Raw genomic sequence first — 22,183 nt, forward strand, 5'->3', positions numbered from 1 at the left:
ATTGGCCTGTTCTGTGATTCCATGCGCGGTTACATGAATGCGGAAATCATATGCATTTAACTTTTTATGGGAGGGGGTTTAGTGATTATTGATTAGTTGTGTCAAATAAAAAATAGCAACCATGGGAAGATCTCAAACTTCTAAAAGACTAGATTTTTCTTTCACTCATACGCTCACTCATCCATTTCACCGCTGCAAGTTTAGGAATTTGCATGCACATTGTGCGGCACATTAATCATTTATTTTCAGATTATAATAATTTAATGATCGTGAGGAGCCAAAATTGTGGTTGAAATATGATTGTCCAGCCCTAAAATAAAATAAAAGGCAGGATAGATGGAACAGTTCAAGGCTTCTATCTAAATATCTTGATATTTTAACAAACCAAGCCTAGGAAAAATAGTCATGAAAGTTATTGACAGGCTAAAAGTGTACTTCACTTTACACAGCTCTTTAAAGGAAATAATGAATACCGCAAATTGTAGCACCAAATTTGGCTCAGTTTCAATCTAATTCAGATTCAGAACTTTGATACCATGGGCAGGTTTCCTCTGGGAAATTAATTGTGCCCCCTACTGGTCTCTGTTAAGTCAAACAGTTCTCTTCTGATCGACTCATTTGATGAATGCCCATCCCAAGTTTGAAACACAACTCCCGCCCTTTAACAAGCCTTTTCATGACCAAACGACACAAAACATCTGTTGGCTAAAGTGAGGTTTACATCTTGTCTTTTGATTCAACATATGAACACGATGAAATATCTCCCCATGCGTCTCCTCTGGTTATCGTGGTCATTTGGCCAGATATAAGACTTTTCATAGACTTTCCACAGGTGGTCAACCTTGGCAGTAACGTCTTAATCGCTCATCTTGCCGACATGCTAACAGCCAACTCCTAGTTATGTGCACATATTTCATTTGTGAAAGCTGGAGCACTAGAATAACATTTTTTAGCAGTTTTGTGTAGGGCTGGGCGATAACATAGTCAGGATACATTTCAGGTCGATTACAGAGATCAGCTGTGAGCATCATAACTCAATCTAAACATGGCGGAAATGTTCAAGACGACAGCCCATCAGTTGACTTTCCCCCGCTCTACTTCCATAGTAAACAGAATTGCCTAACTTGCAGCTAAACGTGCAGCTGAGGGCAGCAAATCAAGCCACCGTACAAAGTACCGTATTTCCTTGAATTGCCGCCGGGAATATAGTATTCGCCTGCCTAGAATTACAGCCGGGTCAAACTCGTTTCGCAAAATAATTAGCGCATGCTTGGCACTTCCGCCGGGTCAAACTCGTTTCGCAAAATAATTAGCATATGCCTAGAATTTCAGCCGGGTCAAACTCGTCACGTCACGAGTGACACTTCCCCTGTCATCATTTTCAAAATGGAGGAAGCTGATTTCAGTAATTTGAAATCGCATAAAGGGAAGAAAAATATCAACATTGTGTTATTATATACCGGTAATTGCAATTCTTATTATTAATAATGTTAGTTTGTAGTGGTGGAGAGCTGACTTTTTGTTGTTGGAGTTGCGTCTTTCAAAGCGCTTTATTTTGAAAAACCGGTATGCCTCGTTTCACCGCCGGGTCAAACTCGTCACGTCACGAGTGACACTTCACCTTTCAAGGCATCATTTTCCAAAATGGAGGCTAATTTCAATAATTTAAAATCGCATAAAGGGAAGAAGATACAGAGCTATTCAGTAGGATTTAAGGTCCAAGCTATTGAATATGCTAAAAATAACAGTAAGCAGCTACCGTATGTTTTATTAATATACCGTAGCTGCGTGTGTCAAATATGAGTCATTAAATGACTCCCACGTTCTGGTGGTAGAGGGCGCTAGTGATCCTTCTTGCGACTACCGGTACTGCAGAAGACCGGTGCTGCAGAAGAAGACAACAAGCAGCAACAAGGAGGCGATCGTTTGCTTGCACTTTTAACATGGAGGATTACATATCTAAAATAAAACAGTTTTCTAAACTGGACTTTCAATCGAAGCAGGAGGTGATAATTAAAGGAATATCTCCATCGAGACAGAGAGACTTTTAAAACTGAAGAAAGATAAATAATGCTTTTGCTGCGCATGGACTCATTTAAAAGTAAAGGTAAGACCATAATAAAGTTTTTTTTATTAAATGTGCTTTTCATGATAAGGTAAGCACCGGAGTGAGAAGAGGTTTTAAAATAATTAGCGCATGGTTGCCTATCCCGCATGCTTTTGGTAAGCGCAGGAGTGAGAAGAGGTTTTAAATTCATTAGCGCCCCGGCGGCTATTCAAGGAAATACGGTATGTACAACACAAATGGCAGTACAACACATTTGTTTAATCATTGGATAAAGTACAGTTCAAGTGATTTTATGGAAAGTGTGAAAATGCTAGCAGACTTTGCACAGCTTGCCACTGCTGAACTGCTAACGCTACACGTGGCATGTCTGGCCACCGGACAAATATTTTAGATTGAAAATATATCTGTAGCAGCATATGTAGCATCATAATTTAAAATGGTATTGTTTATATTTTAAAACTTTATGGAAATTTGTTTGTTTTGGGTTTTGCATCCTTGCACCAATACTCAGAAATGTAAAATAGGTCATTCTGTTACCGGTATTTTGTTTTTCTCTTTGTTTGACTGTTGAGGAAAAATGACAAATATTTGTCTATGTTCATCTTATTTAATTTGCTTCATTTACTCTGTAGGTTTTATTAAAAAACAAATATAACTAATATTTAGTTGTTTTAGTATGCATGCTTTAAAACTGGCAGGTTAAAAACAATGTGAAAATTGTGATGTAAATCGAAATCAGATTATATGAAAAAAATAATTACCATCATTTATTTTGCCATATCACGCAGCCCTAGCTTCATGCACTGACTAGATACTATCAGTCATCATTAATGTCTGCTTTGTTTTTCTCCCATCATGCTTTGTTGTTCCGCTGCCTGACTCCACCCTGATGATTTTCTCTTTGCCTCACTCAACATTCTCCAACCTCACTACCGACTTCTTCTTCCATTTTTACGCCTTCTTCTGCTTTTGTGATGCATCTTTTTCTTCCGTTACCCCTCACCTTTCATGTCTCTCCCCTGCTCCTCACCATCATCCGCCCTCCTCTTCCTCGCTGGCCGTGCTGCACAGAGGAGGCTGAAGGTGAGTCCGCTCTTCATCGCGCCCAAAACTCTTGTTTACACGTCAGTGTGTTCAACCTCTTTTTCCCCGCCTTCTTTTTAAGTGTCCAACATCGACCACATGGTGCTGGATGAAGATCATTCTGGTTCCAGAAGGCTGCAGAACCTCTGGAGGTGACCATAACTTGACTTACATTCAAACAGGACGCTAACTTTACTCTTAAAAAAATATGTTTGTGATGCACAGGGACTCACGAGAGGAGGCGCTGGGGGAATACTACATGAGGAAGTACGCCAACTCCTCAGGAAGGGAGCAGTGAGTATTTTTGCTTTTACTTGGGTTTGTTGGTGAGCTACTGACAATGTCCTAAAAACTTCCCGGCAAAAAGTATTACGTGCAAACACTTATGACTTTGCTCTGTAAGTGACACTTTTCATCGCTATTTTCTGGTTATTGGTCAGTTTTTGATATTTAACAGTTAAATCAGTCACTGAAAACTAGGGATGGGTACTCTTTTTTTTTAACTTTTGTGTCTGTTAGTAAATTAAAATAAATGTTAATTGTTTATCAAATAAAATGTTTTAATGTAACATTAAAAATGAGCTGATTATGTGTACTTGTTTTCTTACACATTTGAATCTCATTTGCAATGCAGTTGCACTTCCAATACATTAGATTGCAGTACTGTATAGGCCAGTGTTTCATAACCATAGTGCCGGCCATTGTTGGACTGCAAGCATCCCCTAGAGGGCTGCCAGCAAATTGTGTTTCTCAGCTGTGTTCTGTATGGGCCACAGCAGTACTCAAATGTAATCAACTTTACTAACCATTTCAGAATCAGATATACTTTATTAATCCCTGAGGGGAAATTAAAATTTTCAGCACAATCCCATTCAAGAGCAGACAAACATTACAGGGAGACAGAACAGGATCGCTGACGGGTCTGCCAACTTTCGGCGCCCCTTACAAAAGGGAAAAAACAACTCATAGCCATAGCACACATCCCTCTTACATGTGTGTAAGAGGGAAACATCAAAGAACACAAAGGACATTAAAGACATTAAAAGAGCAGAGCTGACGCAACCAGCCACTTCTACATACAGCTATGAATAAAAAGTAAAAGAAACATATACACTGTGGTGGCCTCTGCGGTGTTCCACGCCATCGTCTGCTGGGGTAGAGGGAGCATGGCCAGAGACAGGAGCAGACCCAACAAAGCAACCAAGAGAGCCAACTCCCCCCTCGGCCGCCCACCAACTCTCGGCCAGTGTCCAGTCTGCATGGATGAGCGAGGATGCGTCTACAGAGACCGAGGTGTCCGATACCTGCTCATTCAGCCAAGACACTGTGAAGCCTGTCCGTCCCGGCGCTCAGTGCTAGCGCCACAGCCTTGTCTCTTCATCCGCACCTCCTCTCCTCCAGTCTCTCCAAACGGACTCTGGTGTGGCAGAGACCCAGCAGCTGGTCTCCATGACCAAAAGGCTCCCGGGAGGCATATCCAGAAGTCCACAAAAAAGCACCACAGAAGTCACGAAAGTGCCACCCCTTGTCACACAGTCCCAAAGGGTCCCGAACCTAAAGGCAATAAAATAAAAAAAATTAAAAAATTTAAATAAATTAAAAAATATATATATATATATATATATATATATATATATATAAACACATGAAAACAAGAGGGAAAAACAAAAGGATGACACAAGAGTACAGAGCTCCTGCCAACATCAGCCACTAAAGCGGCGCCATCTTGGAAAAGTGTTTTTCAATATCATAGAGAAGTTGCTTAAAGGTACATGTTATGACTACAGTGGTGAAGCTTCATTTTAATTTGCACTTTAATTTTAATTTAGTTTGTTGTTGCATGTAAGTGTGTGTTTTTGTCAGTTATTTGAGTCCCTTTTACAGTATATTTGGTTAGTACTTATTTTTGTATTTAACCTTACCTAAGCACTTTGAGTCTGCCTTGTGTATGAAAAGCGCTATACAAATAAAGTTGCCTTGCCTTGCCTTGCCTTACCTAAGTTTAACAATAATGTGTTAAATAAACAATAATATTTGTGATAAACACATGCTTTCATATAGTTTGACATGGTTGTAAACTCTCAGTAGGTTAGATATAAGTACTGAAATTGATTAAAATCAAGAGTACGCTTACTAATTCAATGTTAATATTTGCAGGGTTTCCCCTTAATATAATGTGATGAACCGTCACAGCATTTTTATTACTGGCTCACCTTTAAAAATAGATTTGTTTTCTTTACTTGTAAACAAATTAAAGTAATATTGTATATTGTAGCCCCCAGAAGAAATCACACAAAATCTGAAGTTGTTTTTAAGTTTTATTACCAATCTTATGATAATAAACGGCGCAATTCCAACAGGTTATACCTCCCGTGCAAACACTTTCATCATGTGAGTCCGCGTTTCCCCGGACATGCAACAATACTTCCTCATTTTACGCCAATCACCTTTCTGGCAAGGACGGTGTGTTTGCAAACATGGGGAAAGTTGACATTAAATTCAAACCACACAAACATAAAACATTACCATTAGCTGGTCGTTACAGTATGATTTGATATATATAGCCTATAATTTGCGCACTATTGACAAGTGACGTGCCGAAAACTTGACCACCGGAAAAAGTATTTGATCACCAAAAACCGCGCTGCTGAAACCGGATGGAAACAAAATTCACGCCATTGTCTGGAGCGTTATCAGCATGTCTGCGATGTGGATGTCATTTTTATATAACATGCAGATATACCCACGGACAGCCTAGGAAATTTGCAAATATTAAGAGGACAGTGGCGGCTTTCAAGAAGAGAAAGTCTGCAGCTCTCTTCTTTCGTCAGGAACATCGAGGGACAGAAGTAGTCTCTAAGCACGAGTACATTTAAAATAACACCAGAAGAAGATGCTAGATTTTTTGCTAGTTGTTTTTAATTAAAAAAGTCATTAAAAGTCTGTAAACGCTTGAAAAAATCTCAACAAAGTCCATTGTACAAAAAGCAGCAACAATTGAAAATATGGCAAAACGATGAAAACATTTTTTTATACTAATTAATAACATATTTGTTTTAAATGTATATACATTTTTTGAGCCTTTTTAAAGAAAATCATATCATAGAAAATTATGCTAATTACTCGATGATGTCATGGTGACACGCCCATAACCAAGCCCCCACCACCACAGGTATTTTGGCAGTTTTGGGGAAACCCTGATTTGTTGTCTAACTGGGAAATAACTTTTTTCTAGGGAGATAAATGTTATGTTGCACCCTATAAAGTGTTTAAACTGTAAGTATAGCGCTAATGACACACCAGCTGTTTGTAACATTCATCTTAGTTGTAGTTTCTTTTACTAAATTTGGAGGTGTTGAAATCGCCATGTAAAATTGCTAATGCTAATAGTAGCCTGTCGACAGCAAATCCAATGTAAATTAGTATCAAACTAGCGTGTTATGGAAGAGTGGAGCCTTACTTTACGTTTGAGCTTTTCTTTATTTGTATTGAAAATAGCAACATTACCGTAATTTCCGGACTATAAGCCGCACCAGCTAAATTTAGGGGAAAATACAGATTGCTCCATATATAAGCCGCACCCGACTATAAGCCGCAGGGTTTTGATGTGTAATTACCGTAGTATATAGGGGTTCCTGCTACCACGGAGGGGATTGTCGGGACAGAGATGACTGTTTGGGAACGCAAAGCGTCCCATTTATTAACAATAAATCTTTCAATCATTCAATCAAACTTTCACATCTTTGACATGGCGAACAGCATTCGTGCAGAGTACAAATAATACAACGGTGCAAAGTAATACAATGTGCTCGCCTGTACGTTATCAAAATAACCAGCCTACCGGTATATGAAAAGTCAGTCTTTAATCATTGTGTCATCGTCTTCCTCCTGCGTACTAAAACCACCTAAATCCTCTTCGTCGGTGTCTGAGAAGAACAGGCCGTAAATAAGCCGCACCGTTGTATAAGCCGCAGGGACCAGAACGAGGGGAAAACGTAGCGGCTTATAGTCCGGAAATTACGGTATTTAGAGGGAGTTTGGCTGAATCCGCCCTGAGCTCTGTTTGAGTGATTAAGTGAGCTTTACCCGGACATGACGTCACGTGCAACAAAGGTATTGAAATATGGCACCGTTTGATTTTACGTTAATCGATACCCGGTAGTACCGACAGAATTTGGTCAGTGCCTGTAAAAGTACTGAATTCGGTTCCCAACCCTACTCAAAACTGCTAAAAAGAAATTAACATTAGCCAATTCAAAAAGCGTCTGATTGAAAGGTGTTTTGTAAATAAATAACCACCAAAAACAGAATCAGTATTCCAAATTCAGATACATTCAGTTTCTCTTTTCTTCCTCTGCGGTGGTGTGTAGCTCCTCTGGTGGGTCCGAAGAGCTCTCTGATGACATCACACAGCAGCAGCTACTTCCTGGAGTCAAGTATGTAAACGCCGACCCACCAATCAGAATCAAGAAAACAACTTGTTTGACTCTTGATCTGTGTTTGTCAACGTCAGAGATCCTAATCTGTGGACAGTCAAGTGCAAGGTGGGAACCCTGCAACCCCTTATTTCCTTAAACGCACTCAAACTCACAGTGTCATGTCTTTTCAGATAGGGGAGGAGAGGGCCACAGCCATTGCGCTGATGCGGAAGTTTATCGCCTATCAGTTCACTGACACCGTAAGAAGCTGTGAATGCTCATTATCCATTGTGTAAAAACGGTGTGTCGCTAATATGTTCCACTGTCGCGCCCACAGCCGCTCCAGATTAAGTCTGTGGTGGCCCCGGACCACGTGAAGGGCTACATCTACGTGGAGTCCTACAAGCAGACGCACGTCAAAGCGGCCATCGAGGGCATCGGAAACCTTCGGATGGGCTTGTGGAACCAGCAGATGGTTCCCATCAAGGAAATGACGGACGTCCTCAAGGTGGTGAAAGAAGTCACCAACCTGAAGCCAAAATCCTGGGTCAGGCTGAAACGAGGCCTGTACAAAGACGACATCGCACAGGTGCTCATTGCAACACCCGGTCACCTTGGCAACACATTAGTTAGTGAGGAAGATAGAAGTTGTTTTAACGTCAGTGGTGTTCTGTCGCTTATCCTCCAGGTGGACTACGTCGAGCCCAGCCAGAATACAATCTCCCTGAAGATGATCCCTCGCATCGACCTGGACCGCATCAAGGCCAAAATGAGCTTGGTGGGTCAAGATCTCACACACAGGGGTTCATGACTTACACCTCCTTTTTGTTTATGCAGAAAGACTGGTTTGCTAAGAGGAAGAAGTTTAAGAGACCTGCTCAGAGGCTGTTTGATGCAGAGAAGATCAGGTAGGCACACAAAGGTAGTCTGCTCATATCGTCTAAAATCCGCACCATAAAGCCACGTAGTTTGACGGTATGTTTTGACTAACATGGCAAGATTTGATTTGGCAGGTCGCTGGGAGGGGATGTCAGCCATGATGGAGACTTTATGATCTTCGAGGCAAACCGATACAGTCGCAAAGGTTTCCTGTTCAAGAGCTTCGCCATGTCTGCTGTGGTGAGCAGGAAGTCTTCTGATGATTTTCTCACTAAAGCATTTTTTAGTAAGGTGTCCTGTAGCACATGCACATAATATGTCCACTAAGTCCACCACACCCTTAATAATTTGTAATTTGTAAATCTCACGATGCACAGTTTTCCCCACAGACAGGCAATACATTTGTGGTGGCCAGAGGTGTGGTGGTAGTGTGAATAGGGGCTGTCAAAATGACACTGTATTGTTTGACATGTGTAATGTAAAAGGCTTTAAAAAAGGTATACATATATTTAAACAGCGACCCCGAACGGGACAAGCGGTAGAAAATGGATGGATGGATGTTATTAATATCAATATATTTAATGTTTCATTATATTTCTGCTGCTTATTTGATTAATACAATCAATAACAGGCTGCACTTAGGACACCCCTGGTTTATTTACAAATATTATTCTGCCCTCCCTGAAGGCTAGAATTTAGTCTGGCGGATATACAGATATACAGTCCTTTTAAATCTGAGATTAAAAAACTTCCTACATGAAGTTGTTTATTGAAAATCTCTACGATTAAATTACTGTAAAACTAAACACACAAAAAATACAGCACAATGATATGCACACGATCTGCACTCGGAATGGGAATTTTACACCAACACTTCAATTCCGATTCTAATTATGACAATTTGATTCAGAATAATTTTTTGCACTATATTATTTGACGTAAAATATATAATAAAACCTTTTCAAAATACAGATTACAAAAGCTCCTCTTGGCTGCTGGCGTATGACATATGACATCGAGTAAGCGCAGAGATTGCCTAAAAAAATCGTTTTTGTTAAGATACTTGGGAGAAGAAAGAAGGAGCTGCCATGCAAGGCGCTAACCAGCAGCCATCAGAGGCAAAGGGTGAAGTGTCTTGCCCAAGGACACAACGGACGTGACTAGGAAGATAGAAGGTGGGAATTGAACCCCAGTAACCAGCAACACTCCGATTGCTGGCACAGCCACTCTACCAACTTCGCCACGCCGTCCCTATATATATATATATATATATATATGTGTGTGTGTGTATATATATATATACACTCTCGAAAATAATGAATCAATTTAGATTTAAAATTAAAAGTGCACATATACTATATATAGGAACAATGTTAAATTGACTATACGTTTTAGTATAAACTGGAAAAAAGCAATCCAACCATACAGTATAAAGCAGGTGTTGCCAACTCGTCGATCGCTATCAACCAGTCGATCTTTGGGACCCTACCGGTCAATCGCGAAAATATTTGAAAAAAAGTATCAATATGACATCAATGACACCCCGACCCAGAGAATGACCAACAGACCCGCAAACAGGCATGCATTTTAACTCCTGAACTCGCCCGCACGCCTCTGCCTCGCTCTCTTTAGCCTCAGATCCCGCGGCTCTCAACACCACAGCCACAACCCCCTAGCGTTTTGCAAACGCGCATTTAATGACGTGATCATAAATCATTACGCTGCAACAATGATTGAATGTCTGACTGTTGCGACAAATAGGACATTTTCTAGCATCTAACATCAAACAACCTTTCCCTCAACCACGATTTCATGACTCACCTGCGACGGGAAGCATACGAGACTCCGTGAACATTGTGCCCAAGTACGGATTTTGTGTTGATTTATTGTGAATACAAAACTAAATGTTGACATGCGCAAAGGCAGTAATATATGATAAAACAGGGCGACAGCTAATTAAGGACTCCTCCGTTTATGCAATCTTTTATCCCACAGGAAAACCCTGCAAAGTGAACAGCTTATTTTACTAATTCGAGTGCTGACGTTAGAACCGTGTGACTCGCGTCCCATATGTGACCAGAACAAATATACTACGGTACTAAGACTATAGTGGCCAGAAACAGCTAGCTTCTACAGCAGTGGTGCCCAAAGTGAGGCACAGGGGCCATCTGTGGCCCGTGACTCGATTGTCATTGGCCCTAGGCACCTTAGTAAAAACAACAGCAGCAAATTGGGAAAACAGCAGAATTGCAATCATTTTAATCTTTTGCAAACATTTCACCAATGCGATTTTAATGGAACAAAACTGACATAAAACAGCAAATGCATTTCTACTTACAAGCATTAACTTCAAAGATTGACCGTTAACTTTGAATTGGCCAATCAGCTGCTTGGCACTTTGTGCTGACTAACTCTGGGCGCCTTTTGCTTCAACCTCAAACTGAAATTCTGAAACAAATAACGTAGTCAATGGTTTGTGGCACACAATTGGCAGAAGATGGCAGCCCTGGAAGGTGAAGTGTTACTATCCTGTATTGCTTAAAAGTAAAAATGTGTATTTAGATTTTTTCGTTTGGCAACCCGCCACAAGTATATAAATGTGTGTGAAGCTCTGATGCAATATTTGTGTCCTTTGAGACAGATCACAGATGGCGTGAAGCCCACTCTGTCAGAGTTGGAGAAGTTTGAAGACCAACCGGAAGGAATTGACCTTGAGGTGGTCACAGAGTCAGGTGTGTGAGGCGGTCAGTGTAAGACCTGCCCCTGCAAATGTCTGCTGGCTACAACCGTGTGTGTTTGCAGGTAAGGAGCGTGAACACAACCTGCAAGCCGGTGACAACGTGGAGGTGTGTGAGGGGGAGCTGATCAACCTGCAGGGAAAGATCCTGAGTGTGGATGGCAACAAAATCACCATCATGCCCAAACATGAAGACCTGAAGGTACACACATTTACCACATGTATGCCGTCCACGCCAAACATAACACGTTCTTCACAATAATCAGTGCCAACAATATGACTCCCCCTGCAGGACCCCTTGGAGTTCCCGGCTCACGAGTTAAAGAAATATTTCCGAATGGGTGACCACGTGAAGGTGATCGCCGGGCGTTATGAAGGTGACACGGGTCTCATTGTACGAGTGGAGGAGAACTTTGTCATCCTCTTCTCCGACCTCACCATGCACGAGGTACCTGCTGAAAACTGTCACGATATAAGTGTTTGTGTGTCGACAATTACTGATATTTTTTATGTACTATCGGAAATAAGGACCTAACGAAGAAAGTTTTTTACTTGAAATATAACCTTTTTTCGATTTTAATCCCCTCAACTATCAAGGCAGAAAGGAAATGTCAACACAACCATGGAAAACACTCAAGCAATATAAAAAAAATTCTAAAATCATGTTAAACATTTGACAATAACCTCTTAAAATGAAGGGGCAAAATAAAGGAATACATAAGAAATTTAACAAATTAGTGCTAAGTGTGAAAATGTAAACATGGAAAAACCTGACTACTATTTTCTGCAGATTTATTACCAGTTGTGCTCAAGAATGATAGTGGTTAGGTGGTGTACTATTATCAGGGTTTCCAGATGCCCTCTATTTAGTGGAATTTCACTATGTTTCTAGCCAAAGTGGACATTTTTTCCGATGCCCATATAAAACTGCTAAAACAATGCGTATTGATCGAGTCGGGTTGCTTCCGTGGCGTGGCGGCTGGCTACGGGTTTCTAGCCAATGGCTTTGACTGGGGGGCGGGACGTCCGGGGTGAGGATGGGGAAGTGGTGTGCTGATGTGGGGTAAGCGCTGGTGCGAGTGTTGCTGGAAAAAGAAGGAGACGTACATTAAGCCTGTTGTACGAGAGTGTGGCTTTTGTCAAATAAATGAAGACAAACCGGGAATTTGTCTGAGCTTCCATTCTTGGAACATTACAGTATGTTTTGGTCACTGTCGGGTGCTTTCGTTGACATTAGGGAACGTTCGGAAGTGATATATTGTCCAAGGAAGAAGCATAAATGCTGCATTTTTTTTAGCATACATGTCCTTAACATCTGCGCATGGTTAAGTACATGTGTGTTAATGTCATTGTGTTGGATTGGTAAATTTTGTGTATTCATTTTGTTTTGAAATAACACATACATGTTTTGTAATTGCTCGCTATGGCGATCTCACAACTTTTTCAACATGTCGTGGAACTGTGTCTCGGTTGGCTGGGGATAAAGAATTCTTGGACTTGGTCGTGACGGCAACGGACCCCAGCTTTTGGAATTCATTTTTAAACGTAAAGATTTGGAGAAAGCACTTTGCAGTCTTTGCGACGGGAAAGTGGTCAAATATGGTGGCAAAGGTTGAATGTTGGTGAAACAGCATTGCGAGGGAACCAAACATGCAGAGAAGAAAAGATTGAGAAAAGAGAATTTCAAACTGCCTGGTTAGTTATTTTCACAAGTTTCTCCTCTCAGAGCCTGATTTACTAAGCTCCAGATACCACGCGTTAGACAGCGTATGCAAAAAAATAAAATAGCGTGTAGTATGAGTCGGCGTGTTGCATGTGCTCTAATAACAATGCGTGTGCAATTAAAAGGTGGTGCAGACAGTCTTATTTAAATGAGGATTTTGCGTCCATATGGGGCTTTTACCACGGAGACACTCGATCATTTTCTTCACATTCATGTTACCATGCTCCTACCTGTTTGCGATGTGTTGAAGCATCGATAATCTGTAACACCTTTTCTGATTAGCAATCTAGACAACACAAACATACGCACACGGACATTTTCTGACACTTTTCTTTCACTTTCACATTCAATGCGCAAGGCTGTGGATCGCATCACCAGTGCATTCAGAAGCGTCTGGAATGACAAGAACGCAAAAAAAATGCACAATGAAAGACTTATTGTCATGTAAGAGGCTTTTTATAGTAATATATTTCCTAAATGAAAAAAAATTAACAACATTTAAAAGAAAACGCCAGCAGAAAACAAAATGCATCAATTGAATTAATTTTAATCAGCTCCATAAGTCATCCAGCAGCAATAAAAATATCAAATGAAATTACCGAAGAGACGATATGTCTAATATTTTTATTTCTGACCGTCCGCCAAAATGTGGACACACACAAAATTTCTGTCCATCGTCTCTTTGCAGCGGGAGAACTGACCCTATAGCCGTGGTTTGAACTGTCAGGATGCATGTCTTTCTGACACGTGCTAAATAAAACGGCAAATCGTGCATGCAAAATGATAATGAGTGCTGATAAATCACATAGCGTGTGCTGTATGATTATATTTCTTTTTTCTCTTCCCAGTATTGTAGCCGTTTTGATGATCAGCATATATGTTGCATAATAATGAAGACAGAGACGCTAAATGAATGGCACGCCTTTTTCTGCTCATTTAACCGATGCAATCCACTTTGCACATGTTTAGTAGATCAGCTTTGCGTGTGCTACTAGGTTTGCACGTGTTTTAGTGCATGCAAACCTTTAGTAAATCAGGGCTGCAGTCAGTACTGTATGGCATATTGCTGTTGGCATCATGATTTAAAATAGTAAACTCACTAACTTGCATTACAGCCAGTGCTGCATGGCCAAAGTTGTTTAAAAAGTACTATAAAGTATAATAATGAAATTATTAAGATTACATGTAATAAAAAGCTTCATGTTATTTGAACAAGTACAAACTTGATACAGATACCATGAATACAATCTTACATCCATGACTTTACTGACTCACAAGTTCAACAAAATATTTAAGTTTTTGTAATTACAATATTCGTTAACATATTTATGCCAAAAAGGGCACCCCCTAGACCCCCAGCTGATGTTTTTCAAATCATTGTTTCTTTACCTCACTGGGATCCCTGTATTACTGATTACAAGCGCCTTGGTCAATGCGACTTTTCCTGTATTATTGACAATTTCTTGGCTTTCTGCAGCACTCTATTTTACTTTCTCTTCTCACTCCATGCAAAGAGTCAACCGCGAGACAACAAGATGGCACAACCAAACTCGATAGTTGATACTGTTACCTGATTGGCTGTTAGCGTGTCACTCCCACTGATCAGTGATCACTTCCTGCGTTGCTCGGTTAGCGACTGCCTTTGTTTGTCCAAACAACCTTGCTTCACAACGTCCTGTTTCTTCCGAGGAAGAAAGAAAATACATCGAACGTTTTATCGAACACAATTTGTAGTGCTAGTTGGTCACGTGTCTATGGCGATATATATTGATATCCTTTTATGATATCAGCTGTAAACGGAGAGCAGAGTCAGCCTGGTGATCCTTGGTTGCTTGTTTCCTGCCTGCAGCTGAAGGTGTTACCCAGAGATCTGCAGCTCTGCTCAGAAACAGCGTCTGGCGTTGACGCAGGGGGCCAGCACGAGTGGGGGGAGCTGGTGCAGCTAGACCCGCAGACGGTGGGAGTCATCGTGCGGCTGGAGAGAGAGACGTTTCAGGTGATTTTTTATTTATTTATTTTTATTAAATCTAATAGCCTAAAAAACTTGAGCGAATGATGCCACTTGGCCCTCCCTCTCACAGGTGTTGAACATGCACGGGAAAGTGCTGACGGTGCGCCACCAGGCGGTCAACCGCAAAAAGGACAACCGTTTTGCAGTGGCACTGGACTCTGAGCAGAACAACATCCATGTCAAAGACATCGTGAAGGTTATTGACGGCCCGCACTCGGTAAGAACGTTGATGTCTTCTCGCTAAGGTCACGTTCACACTAACACTCAAAGTGTGTGCCCCCTGCAGGGCCGAGAAGGTGAGATTCGCCATCTTTTCCGAGGATTCGCCTTCCTGCACTGTAAGAAGCTTGTGGAGAACGGAGGAATGTTTGTCTGCAAGACCCGCCACCTCGTGTTAGCCGGTGGCTCCAAGGTCAGCTGTCATTTGCTGACATTAATTCACTCGCGTGCACGCCGCCATCTCTTGAAAGACTGACTTTACTCAGTTTGTGCACGTGTTGACACAGTTGGTTGTGTCTTTCAGCCCAGAGACGTGACCAACTTCACAGTGGGAAGCTTCGCTCCCATGAGCCCACGCATCAGCAGCCCCATGCATCATGGCGGCGGTGGTAAGGGGCCCCCTTCTGGCTGGTTAACAGAGGAGCATCAGTTTTCACATTTTGAGTGTTTGAAGGGAGGTTTGTCACCCTGCAGGTGCACAGCAGCGAGGGGGAGGGGGAGGCGGCATGGGGCGTGGCCGAGGTCGAAGAGACAACGAGCTGATTGGTCAGACGGTTCGCATCTCTCAGGGTCCTTATAAAGGTAACAAGGGTCACAATCAGGCTCGAAAGGGCGCGTGATTTCGCAATGCATTGTTGTTGGCTAAAGCATTTGTTTACATGGCTGTACTCTACTTGCGGTAATGTGAAAGAGCAAAAAACTGTATTAAAATGGGTCATGCCCTATTCCAAAGGTTCGCTACTTGGAAAGGATAAGTAAAATTGGTGGAATTGAGCCATATGAGCATGTCCAATGAACAAGAGATTTCGGTCAAGGGAGTCAGTTTTTCTACCAGTGAAGAATTTCAGAACGCAAAGTCTGTGAGGCTAATCTGCGGCTTTCAACACTTATGCTTCCGAGATTGAGTGATAGTGCCCAGCTTTATTTTATAAGTTCCCTTAAACAACTTTTACTTTTAAATACGTTGATCACTGCGCTATTCTCCCGAAAATAATACTCATTAATTTGTGTGCTTACTCATGACTTAAAGTAAACAGACAGGCTTTTTTCCCAAAATACTGTACGTTGTTTGTAACCCGCAGCTAGCTTGGCTAACGCTAACAGCCTACTAAATGCTACGTGTGAAACTAAATACAACATGCTTTAGTTCAAATTTAGAAGTGTGAAAATGCAGTGAACACACCAAGATGTACCAGGTGATGGCGTTAATAGTGATGTTTGAGCGTCTCACGGCTGCTATCCAGGCTATTTTCCGTCTCTTTATTAGCTCTCTACCTGAGTTCCTTGGTTTTGCTTTCACGGTTTTCAAGTTTTTTTCCCCTGAAGCGATTATGACAATAATTGTGGCAGTAAATGATGCTGCACGTTCGCGCCATGTTTTGAACTTGGTAAAGAAAAGAACAAAACTTAAAGGCCTACTGAAACCCACTACTACCGACCACGCAGTCTGATAGTTTATATATCAATGATGAAATCTTAACATTATAACACATGCCAATACGGCCGGGTTAACTTATAAAGTGACATTTTAAATTTGCCGCTAAACTTCCGGTTCGAAACGCCTCTGCGTGTGACGTATGCGTGTGACGTAGCCCGGCGAACACGGGTATGCCTTCCACATTGAAGTCGATACGAAAAAGCTCTGTTTTCATTTCATAATTCCACAGTATTCTGGACATCTGTGTTCGTGAATCTGTTTCAATCATGTTCATTGCATTATGGAGAAGGAAGCCGAGCAAGCAAAGAAGAAAGTTGTCGGTGCGAAATGGACGTATTTTTCGAACGTAGTCAGCCACAACAGTACACAGCCGGCGCTTCTTTGTTTACATTCCCGAAAGATGCAGTCAAGATGGAAGAACTCGGATAACAGAGACTCTAACCAGGAGGACTTTTGATTTGGATACACAGACGCCTGTAGAGAACTGGGACAACACAGACTCTTACCAGGATTACTTTGATTTGGATGACAAAGACGCAGACGTGCTACTGTGAGTATGCAGCTTTGGCTTTTTTTTGCGTATGTACGTAACTTTTTTAAAATATATAAGCTTTATGAACCTTGGGTTAGGTGAACGGTCTTTTGGGCTGAGTGATTGTGTGTGTTGATCATGTGTTTGAATTGTATTGGCGTGTTCTATGGAGCTAGGAGCTAGCAGAGGAGCTAGGAGCTAGCATAACACGTACCGTACCGTATGTGCGCGTCACGTACGTAACTTTTTAAAAATATATAAGCTTTATGAACCTTGGGTTAGGTGAACGGTCTTTTGGGCTGAGTGATTGTGTGTGTTGATCGGGTGTTTGAATTGTATTGGCGTGTTCTATGGAGCTAGGAGCTAGCAGAGGAGCTAGGAGCTAGCATAACAAACACGCAGGTGTTATTCTGCAGGATTAATTTGTGGCATATTAAATATAAGCCTGGTTGTGTTGTGGCTAATAGAGTATATATATGTCTTGTGTTTATTTACTGTTGTAGTCATTCCCAGCTGAATATCAGGTACCGTGAGTATGCAGCCTTGGCTGCTAAACATTCGATAACTTGACCGTATGTGCGCGTCACGTACGTAACTTTTTAAAAATATATAAGCTTTATGAACCTTGGGTTAGGTAAACGGTCTTTTGGGCTGAGTGATTGTGTGTGTTGATCAGGTGTTTGAATTGTATTGGCGTGTTCTATGGAGCTAGGAGCTAGCAGAGGAGCTAGGAGCTAGCATAACAAACACGCAGGTGTTTTTATGCAGGATTAATTTGTGGCATATTAAATATAAGCCTGGTTGTGTTGTGGCTAATAGAGTATATATATGTCTTGTGTTTATTTACTGTTGTAGTCATTCCCAGCTGAATATCAGGTCACCCCCGGCTCTCACAGCATCTTCCCTATCTGAATAGCTTCAACTCCCCACTAGTCCTTCACTTGCACTTTACTCATCCACAAATCTTTCATCCTCGCTCAAATTAATGGGGAAATTGTCGCTTTCTCGGTCCGAATCTCTCTCACTTCATGCGGCCATCATTGTAAACAATAGGGAACTTTGCGTATATGTTCAACTGACTACGTCACGCTACTTCCGGTAGGTGCAAGCCTTTTTTTTATCAGATACCAAAAGTTGCAATCTTTATCGTCGTTGTTCTATACTAAATCCTTTCAGCAAAAATATGGCAATATCGCGAAATGATCAAGTATGACACATAGAATAGATCTGCTATCCCCGTTTAAATAAAAAAAATTCATTTCAGTAGGCCTTTAAGCACAGAGTCTTGCATTCAGCCATGTAAATAAGCTGTTCAGAGGCCCGTAAAACCCACAATGCATTGCGTTTATTACGTCACACTTTCAAGCCCTATAACACAGCCTTGATGTCTGGATTTCGTATCCAATGTCGGATGTTGACATGTCTCAGGTTACATCGGTGTGGTGAAGGATGCCACAGAGTCCACAGCCAGAGTGGAGCTTCACTCCACCTGTCAGACCATCTCAGTTGACAGACAACGCTTAACCACCATGTGAGTCACCTTTTTTTTTCCTCTTTTGTCCATTTGCAACAGAATGTTCTAACACTGATCTACTGTCCTCTTGTCCTCAGGGGCGCACAGAAACACACTGGAATGACCTCCGCTCACGGGCGCACCCCCATGTACGGCTCAGGCTCCAGGACACCTATGTGTGGCTCTCAGACGCCGCTGCATGACGGTAAGACACTCTCATTGTGAGTACCGTATTTTCTGGACTACAGAGCGCACTGGGATATAAGCCACACCCACTAAATTTTAGACAAAAAAGGTTTTCCCATATATTATCCGCAACAGACTATAAGCTGCAGATATATAGGTTGCGACATGAGTTATTTACACAGTAAGATTCTGTAAATGTTTATTGACATACCTTAGTTGTTTCCAAACGGTGCCTGTAAAACGGCTGATCAAACAAAACAGAAGTCATTGTCATGGACCCACTAGCTGCGAAAGCTTGCTCTCCAATCAGCTTAGCATGCTCAATAACTCTACGGTGACGTCTTGGTGAGTTTACTGAGGAATTTGTGAAACTGAAACAATACAAAAAGAATGCCATTGTAAGTTAATAATACAAACACATACACTCATAAACATGTTAGCATGTTAGCTAATGCTAACAATGCTAGCATCATTACATTACGATAGCACGTACAAATATGCATGAAAACACTCCTACAGACATCACACATGGGACGGTTTAGTAAGTATAAACAGTTTGTTATAATGTAAAATTTACAAACGTTGTTTGGAGTGATGATTGAAAAATCCATACGAGTAGTAACATTATGGACGGCGAGAAGACTGGTTATAAAAAACCAAATAGATAAATAGAAAGACACTGCAACAGTGAGTGAATTCGTCCAAATGATGGTGCCATAGCACAAACAATATAACACCCTGTCAGTGTTTTTGCCTGTTTTTTTAATAAAATCATTTTTATCATTGCCGTTGGCGAAGAAAAATCCATACATTAGCAGCTCCGTCTTATAAGCTGCCGGGTCCAAAGCGTAGGAAAAAAGTAGCGTTTTGTAGTCCAGGATTTACGCTAATATGATCCTAGAAATGGGTAATATAGAGGGATAGATAGTTTTTATTCATCCCACAATGAGGAAATTATATGTTGCAGTGCAGGTTTTCAATACAGTAACAGAGGTAAAATGTAATTTAAAAACTAAAAAAATTAAATAGTACGTATTGCGCTCTGCTGATTGCACTATGCATAGATATAAATAAAAACAATCTTAACACCTGTATTGCACACTAAGAAAAGAAAAATATCACAGTAATCACATAAGTGATTGTGGCTGTGGATATGGTCTAAAATAATCCCAATATACTGTACTGTATATTACAGCCTCTTGCTATAACAATATATTAGTTGGTATGTAAATGATAATAGAACCATTTCAAAATGGGTTACAGAGCCTCCTAATTTAGTTTTGCAGTACAATATTGCATCATTTCCAGTTGTATTATTTTCTCAAAACTATTACTAATCTACTCGCTAATATAATGTTAATATCTGGTTACTAATTTCATTAGATTTTTCTATCTACACTTTTGTTAAAACGTAATACGCACTTATTCTTCTGTAGTTTGAGTACTTCACATTAGTTTTGGCCGATACCACAAATGCGGGTATTGATCCAACAGGGCCAGTACCAATCACACCAATGCTGATACTTCAAATTTTCAGGATCATTGAAGGATTACATTTTTTATCACAATTGTAATCAGACAATAACACAGGATGGCGGTGTAACCATATATCAATTAAATATTTATATAGTTTCCTTATTCTCTTTTATTACGTACTATATTTTGTAAAAAATAAAGTCCAAAGTGCAAAATAACTAAACATGAGAAAATACTATTGGCTCTGACTTAAATCTTTTGGTTTTTGCCCTTGAACACCTCCAAATAAAGACCAAAAAAGATGTTGTGATATAAAAAAATAATCCATGTGGTATCGACCATATACTGCTATTATACTAGATTGATAATGTCACTGTCGATATTTGTACCGACGATCGGCCCACCACTGTTTATATGCAAGAGCTCTAGCTTTAGCATGGCTTCATCCATCCTCCTACAGTAGTGTAGCATGTTTTTGCTATTCCTCGTCCTCCAGTGATAATGATACATGTAAGAAACCCTTTACTTACCGCCTTTTGAGATGAGGATTAGTGATTTGGAAACGGCTTTACGCTATGGAGCGACATTAGCCCCTTGCTTGCTAGCAATGACATTATATTGCGTTGAAGACGCGTTTGTAGTTGTCAAATTTGCAGGACACAGAATGTGTTATCAACGTGCATTTTCACTATATAACTATAGTATTAAAAGCTCTAGTGTCATTTATATTGTATATTGTTATTGCGCAACATTATATGACCCTACAAAGGCATAGCATGATCCCCTCTTTTCCTCCCTGTCAGGAAGCCGCACACCTCACAGCGGCTCGCAGACGCCACTGCATGATGGGAGCAGGACGCCTGGTCAGAGCGGAGCCTGGGACCCCACCAACCCCAACACGCCGTCCAGGTAAAGTAACCTCACAGGTTAAGCTTCTCACGGCTGATTGAAAATGCTTGAATGCAAAGATTTCCTGTTCTTGTTCCTTCAGGAACGATGAGGAGTACGACTTTGGCTATGATGACGAACCCTCGCCCTCCCCTCAGGGCTATGGGGGTACGCCCAACCCGCAGACGCCAGGTTACCCAGAAGTCCCCTCCCCACAGGTCAACAATCAGTACAACCCTCAGACACCTGGCACACCTGCTATGTGAGTACTGTCTGATGGACACTGGCTCGGATTCCTTCTCTCTAACCAAACAGCTGTCATCATGTGCCCATGCAGGTACAACACGGAGCAATATTCCCCTTACGCTGCCCCTTCCCCTCAAGGCTCCTACCAGCCCAGTCCTAGTCCTCAGAGCTACCACCAGGTGGCGCCGTCGCCCGTAGGCTACCAGAACACGCACTCTCCAGCCAGCTACCACCCAACGCCGTCGCCCATGGCCTACCAGGTAATGTCCTTCCTTACCCGTTGTCTGAATGACTGCTGATGTCATCAAGAGGATGACCGTGCACGTACGGAACCCTTGTTCCACAGGCCAGTCCGAGTCCCAGTCCAGTCGGCTACAGCCCCATGACCCCCGGAGCGCCCTCTCCTGGTGGCTACAACCCTCACACTCCAGGTTCCAACATCGAGCAGGGCGGCAGCGACTGGGTGACCACCGACATCCTGGTCCGAGTCAAGGACTCCTTCATGGACCTGATGGGACAGACCGGCGTCATCAGGAGTGTGACAGTGAGAAACATCTTCCTGTTTTAGTGTTCCAGCGGTTTTCCCAGCAAAACATTGATTATATCTGGAGGAGATGAATAAATACCAGCATCACTGAGTAGTGGACTTGTCTTGTCTTGCAGGGCGGGATGTGCTCCGTGTTCATGCAGGAGTCTGAGAAGGTGGTCAGCGTCAGCAGTGACCACCTGGAGCCAGTCACCCCCACCAAGAACGACAAAGTTGGTG

The 22,183-nt window shown here is 41.6% G+C and overlaps 1 protein-coding gene across 1 annotated transcript in view; it reads left to right on the plus strand.

The window, feature by feature from the left end:
- The window catches only part of supt5h (SPT5 homolog, DSIF elongation factor subunit), a 39,198-nt gene that overhangs the window by 16,611 nt on the left and 404 nt on the right, over positions 1–22,183 (plus strand). Inside the window, exons 5-29 of the mRNA XM_062060582.1 lie at positions 3,140–3,151; positions 3,234–3,303; positions 3,377–3,445; positions 7,522–7,587; positions 7,665–7,695; positions 7,761–7,829; positions 7,907–8,158; positions 8,258–8,347; positions 8,407–8,477; positions 8,583–8,688; positions 11,090–11,180; positions 11,251–11,387; positions 11,478–11,633; positions 14,758–14,904; positions 14,990–15,136; positions 15,206–15,331; positions 15,443–15,527; positions 15,613–15,720; positions 18,537–18,639; positions 18,720–18,826; positions 21,087–21,192; positions 21,275–21,433; positions 21,509–21,677; positions 21,764–21,961; positions 22,081–22,176. Of these exons, the coding sequence (XP_061916566.1) occupies positions 3,140–3,151; positions 3,234–3,303; positions 3,377–3,445; positions 7,522–7,587; positions 7,665–7,695; positions 7,761–7,829; positions 7,907–8,158; positions 8,258–8,347; positions 8,407–8,477; positions 8,583–8,688; positions 11,090–11,180; positions 11,251–11,387; positions 11,478–11,633; positions 14,758–14,904; positions 14,990–15,136; positions 15,206–15,331; positions 15,443–15,527; positions 15,613–15,720; positions 18,537–18,639; positions 18,720–18,826; positions 21,087–21,192; positions 21,275–21,433; positions 21,509–21,677; positions 21,764–21,961; positions 22,081–22,176 (2,771 nt within the window). The remainder of the gene's footprint in view (positions 1–3,139; positions 3,152–3,233; positions 3,304–3,376; positions 3,446–7,521; positions 7,588–7,664; positions 7,696–7,760; positions 7,830–7,906; positions 8,159–8,257; positions 8,348–8,406; positions 8,478–8,582; positions 8,689–11,089; positions 11,181–11,250; positions 11,388–11,477; positions 11,634–14,757; positions 14,905–14,989; positions 15,137–15,205; positions 15,332–15,442; positions 15,528–15,612; positions 15,721–18,536; positions 18,640–18,719; positions 18,827–21,086; positions 21,193–21,274; positions 21,434–21,508; positions 21,678–21,763; positions 21,962–22,080; positions 22,177–22,183) is intronic.

The sequence above is a fragment of the Entelurus aequoreus genome, linkage group LG10, assembly GCF_033978785.1.
Source record: "Entelurus aequoreus isolate RoL-2023_Sb linkage group LG10, RoL_Eaeq_v1.1, whole genome shotgun sequence".
NCBI classification, from domain to species: domain Eukaryota; kingdom Metazoa; phylum Chordata; class Actinopteri; order Syngnathiformes; family Syngnathidae; genus Entelurus; species Entelurus aequoreus.